The sequence below is a fragment of the Podarcis vaucheri genome, assembly GCF_965113315.1.
Source record: "Podarcis vaucheri genome assembly, chromosome: 3".
In the NCBI taxonomy this organism is placed as follows: domain Eukaryota; kingdom Metazoa; phylum Chordata; class Lepidosauria; order Squamata; family Lacertidae; genus Podarcis; species Podarcis vaucheri.
This window is the reverse complement of record NC_138761.1, coordinates 47,319,998-47,325,625: the sequence shown is the minus strand read 5'-3', so window position 1 is coordinate 47,325,625 and position 5,628 is coordinate 47,319,998. Positions and strand designations below refer to the sequence as shown.

The following is a 5,628-nucleotide window of genomic DNA, read 5'->3' as shown; positions in this document are numbered from 1 at the left end:
TACAAAGGCGAGGATAATAAAGAAATGGGGTCCTAGCTAGAGAACACTATACAACAACAGAAATTGAAACACAAACTTGGATAACAAAGAAATAAGTAGAAATGCTTAAAGTATTTATAACGCTTCTGCCTCATGTGAAAGCAGGAACGTACTTGAGATTGCTTCAAGGCGACGGAGTTAAGCTTCTCTCTGAAGTAACTACATTCCTGTCTTTGGGTATGGGGGGGGGGGACGGACACTAAAACCACCAGACTGTTGTAAGATCATGGAGAAATACCTTTCAGATAAGGCTAATGATCCCTTCTCTATAAAGTTGAATCAGTGTGTACAGTACGTATTTCAGCATTAAAAACTAGGTTTGGATCATCCTTTCAAAATCCTTCAGACTTGCAATAGTGAAAGTTTTAGAGTAAGTGGCAGAAGTCTTTCAAATGTATTTTAAAAGTAAGTTCAACTATAGTTCTCTTCTGTGTCTTACAGGAATCCTACGTATGGAAAATGTATCAAGAGCGATGCTGGGAATTTTTCCCTGCCGGTGACTGCTTTCGAAAGCAGTATGAAGACCAGCTTAACTAATTCTAGTTGAGGACTATCTCTTGAGAAACCATCCACACCTCTCCCGACTCCTTTGGGAACAGTTACCAGATTTCCCAGATCTATTAAGCAGTGTGCTGTTTGGAGCACCAAAGCTTTTTTTGATGACTCAGCTGTCCTTTTTTCTTCTATGCTTGCTTTGAGAACAATGAGAACTTAACTCTGGGAAGAGAATAAAAAATATCCCACACAACAAATCCCCATACATAACATGAACACATGCACACAACAAGAGACTCGACAGCTTTTTTTCTCTGAGACTGCCTGATGATTTCCTTAACTAAGAGAACACACGTGGGGTAATGTGATAGCCACATTCATTCAATCTATTTATTTCATCATCCTGGAAGGACCTCTGTAGTTCACGGAGTGCTGTAAAGGATTGTTGTGGACGCTAAGTTGTGGGGAAATAGTGCCTTACTATATGTAGGTTGAGCTATGCAGAAGATGAGTGCATGATGACATCTTATTTTCTTTATTTGTCCTCTCTTTCCTCCCAGTTAATATTTATTTTGTCTTCTGGAGGGGCTTGGGAGGGATTTGGCTGTGCACACCTTTTAAATAAGACTATGGCGTGTCTCAGGATAAAAAGTAGTTTTTTTTCTCATTAAGCTCAGTTCACAGGTATCTTCCTCTTTATCTCTTACACTTATTTTGGTAATGCTCTGATGCAACATTGCAACTTTATGAAATCTTTGTATGAAAACAAAAAGACTGCAGAAAAAACCTTTAAAAAGAATAATTTCATTGCATGTTTATTATGCAAGTTAACACAACAAAAAACAACCTTCTGAAGCAAGTTGATCAACATGAGAAAACATTCACGATAATATTCATAGTAATAAAGTGTTGTGGGCTTTATTGTACATTTGAAACCAGTGTCATCAACCCACTATGTATATGTTATGAACTTGCCAGTAGTTTGGATTTATTTTCTTTTTGTTGTTTTTCTTTTTGTTCATTTTGCCATTTGTGATCATTAGTGGAATTAAGGTTTTTCTTAGGTCAATTTTTAAAATCCAAGGTGAAGCAATATCCATTCAGGGATTTCATTATTTGCATCATGAAACACTAATGATGTGTACATCACTCCATTTTGAGTCCTTTTTTGATTGTAATGCCAGTCTTTACAAATAAAAGGAGAGATTTGGAATGGAAGCAAGGTGCTTTCGCTGTCACTTCGATTCTTTTTAACAGAGGCTGTCAGTTTTTCTCTTAACGTTATTGCAACAATTCCCCCCTTTGTTGTCATAGCATCACTGTTGTTCCTTCTGCCCTAGTAAACGTTCCAGTTTAAACCCAGACCACCACTTTACACTGAAGAAAATCTGCTTCTTGATCACACTCACTTAGCTCTAATAAAAGGTTCATTCCAACCTATCTTTCAAATCAAGAAAGAGTTTTGTGGCAACTTAAAGCCTAATAAAATTATTAAGGTAAACCTCCCAATTGAGAATAATACTTTATGTGTACTCTAGTCCATAAAAGGTTATACCATAATAAATATATTTAAGGTGCCACAAAGCTTTCTTGTTTCTGAGGCAGCAAACTAGCACAGAAACTAGCCTCTGAAGACCTCTAAATTTATGTAGTAATACTCAAGATAATTAATGGCTGTACATATAAGCAATTATCTGAACCAGTTAGTTCTGCATATCCCTTTCTTCTAATCTACACTAAATTGCCAGGAAAGTTTTGTTTTCTACTCCACTCCAACCTTTAAAAAGGGATGCAGGAGACAGTAGAAACAAATTAGAAATCTAGTAATGACTTAATCTAGTCTTGGATCTAGTTATCTTGTGTTAGAGCTGACTGAATGAATTGGTCTCTACTGTGAAAAGGCTAGAGTGCCTAGCAGTGAAGTTCTTTTGAGAACTTCCCAGAAGACACAGTGTTAATTAGAATGTTATTAATCAATGCCACAATATCTTTCTTAGTATAGGATTTTATCTTGGTGACAAATCCAACTGCTAAGCAATTTATGCATTATAGATACCCTTTGTCATATACAAAAACACACACACCAGGAGATAGGGATCACTACTTAACAATTTGCTTTTCCTTGTTACAAATTTATCCTTTGCTCACACGTTTGGGATTCTTCTAAGCAACTATACACTCCCCAAAATGCAGTATCTTCCTGATTGTTTAAAACATCAAGCAAATCTTAAGAGAAGCTTGCTTGCTTTTTAATTAGTTTTCATCATGGCAATTTGCTGGAGCATCATTACTCCCACGTTTGGTAAAAATAATAAGAAATAATCGCACACCTTAGTTATTGAAACAAGGAGTGATTAGACAAAGAAGACTGGACAGTCTGAGGCTGCTTTAAATATTAACAGCTGTGAACTGTGTGTGTAGGCCTTCACCAAATAAATCCAGAGCCTTACTTCACATTTCCACTAATGGCGAGAATGTCTGTAAGGGGAGAGTGTTTTTTTGGGGGGAAATTGGTGAAGTCATGTATAGTGGAAGGCATCTTCTGGAGCTCTGAAAATGTTGGCTACAATGTGCGCATTGCCATGGAGGGGGATTTGATGGGGGGGGGGGGAGTTGTCTTTGCCCATTGGTCAGTTTCTTTTGGTGACAACTGATGGCTGCAATCTCATCCACATGGTACACAAAGCAAAACTCAAATCTCCTGCACACAACAGAAAGAGATTTGCAATCCCAATCTAGTTTGGTTTACAAAAGGCATTCCTGCACATGTCTACTTTTCATCTTCAGTTTCTGATTCAACAAATGATACCTAAACAGAAGCCTTACATATGCAGATACGCACAGCTAGATGGGTATGATCCTGAACAGCAAGTGATTTTTAGACTGTTGAGCATGGTGTGCAGACTACCGGCTTTTAAAAATGGCTGTTCTTTGTGCATTTATTTCCAATATTTAAGCTATTTCTTGATGTCTGCAGTTGTGGTGCATGCTGACTTGCACCTGAGTCAAATAACTAACATTTCCTTTATACCTGAATAAGCTTTTCCTTATTTAGCCCCAAGCCATCTGGCACACAGCTTCTACAGCCTTCTAAGACTAATTATTTTTGTCTCACTTATGACCTTGAGAAGATTTATAGCTTCCGATTATCTTCCAAGATTTTGTTTTCTGGATCATATCTTGCATAGAATATATTCATATTTAATAAAAAACTATTTCTAATATCATCATAGCCTTTGATAAAAGTCAGTATCTTATGTTTGTTGGTTGGATAAAACTAATACTGATGTTCAAGGTGTCTTAAAAGTTTTGAACTGAGGGTTAGGATAATAGTGATTTCACACGTAAATGAAATTCTATGTAAAAATAATTGAAAAAGCGCAAGCATGATCCCACTTCTAAGGCAAACCATCTCTGTACTGTCTCTGTCTCTAGAACGAAGTTATGCATCTGAATAAGTAATAATGGTAGACAAGCAATTTGTAGGTAACCAAGGTAATTGGGGATTTGTGGTTCATGATTTAAAATTGCAGTTCTTGTTATATTGTGAAGATGGAGCAAAAACATTTGGCCAACAGGGCAGGTATGCTTAAGGAAATTATGACTAGTGTGCCCTGCCCATGCTGGATAGCAGATTGTCTCTGTAGTGCTTTTAAGCTTTAAATTCCTCTGGATTTACAAAGCAGAATGATTTTAGGCATATTCAGCTTTGTAGATCTGTTGAAAGGGACATGTAGACAAGCCCTGCCTACTCAGCAGGGAAGGTCTCCAGTGATGTAATGACAATAAAGGTTTATTTATTATTTATTTATTGTTCTCAATGGGAATTTTGCATACATACAGAAAGCTGCCCATGGAGACAGCAAAAGTTCCCACCATGCAGTTACATTTGAATGCCCTGTACCAGCAATTTAATCCATGACACTTTGTATCAGCATCACTTTGGTATACTATACTGAATTGCACAAAGAAATTAAAGGTTCATTTTACTTTTGATGTATGCTGTAGAAGAAAATCCTGTTCCTAGGTTAGAACAGATGCTCTGGGAAATACAACCGTAAGTCAGAATTTCTCAAAGCATCTGTACTAAGCTGGGAATAGGAATCTGCTGTCCAACATGTGCACTGCCATGACATGTGTGTTATTTCTTCCAAAGTATATTTATTATAATTGCTCGGACAGAAGGCCATCTTCTGTATTCATGCTAAGCACTGCTCTGTCGAAAAAGAAGACCCCACAGCATTATGACTTGCAGTTTTGCCTGCTGTTAAATTTGATAAACTTTTTATGCAACAGTGAGCTTTTGGGAGTAATATCAATACTCCAGAATGATTGGTCATATTCCTAAAATGTCCTTTGTTACAGTCTTTTACTGGGCCACCATATGAATAGAAATCTTCCTCTGACTGTAGAAGTTACTGGTTCAAATGAGATCCACTCTGGTGCATGTTACTGGAACTTGGTAGTTATCCCTACCAATAGCAGTGGCCTCCCCCATGGGAAACTAACTAGTCAGCAATCACAGACATGCATGGTGCTGAGAGCCCGGGTATCTTCAGAACCACCTGGAAACTGATGCCAGGAAGAATGGAAATTCCCCTCACTGCTCAAGCTCTCACAGCAACAGACCTGTATTTCCTTCATGGCTCCCTCCAACTGCTTTTGGGGCTTTCCTTTCACCCAGAATAGACCTGTCGCTGCTGTTACTCACCAACTGCCCTTCTTTCTGCAGCAGCTTTGACTTGACAAACAAAGTGATAGTCTAGGAATGAGGAAAATCAAGGCCACTAAGGAGAATGCTAATGGGGAGAAGCAGTGATGACACTTCCTGCAAAAAGGACAGGGTGAGAGAGGAGTCATTCTACATGGATGCCCTCATAGAGGCTGTCTGAGCCAATGACTTCTACAGACAACAGCTTCTCTTCATGGGATGGCTCATTAGATAGCTGCCATTTGAATTGGGGCTCAGAGTGTCAGTAAAGATCTGCTTGAGCTATTCTCACAGACAGGCTGTGCAGCAATCCAGCATAGAAAGGGGGGTTGAAATGGCAAAAAAGCAAGTAATGCTTTACATTTCATAGTCAAGTGAGACTT

General features: G+C 38.3%; 1 protein-coding gene across 18 annotated transcripts in view; it reads left to right on the top strand.

The window, feature by feature from the left end:
- RYR2 (ryanodine receptor 2) overlaps positions 1-1,792 on the top strand; it is a 248,421-nt gene extending 246,629 nt beyond the window's left edge. For all 18 annotated transcript variants that reach the window (XM_082214927.1, XM_082214934.1, XM_082214932.1 and 15 more), the window contains one exon: positions 481-1,792. In XM_082214927.1, coding sequence (XP_082071053.1) covers positions 481-576 — 96 coding nt within the window. In that variant the 3' untranslated portion in view covers positions 577-1,792. The remainder of the gene's footprint in view (positions 1-480) is intronic.
- Positions 1,793-5,628: the final 3,836 nt, after the last annotated feature.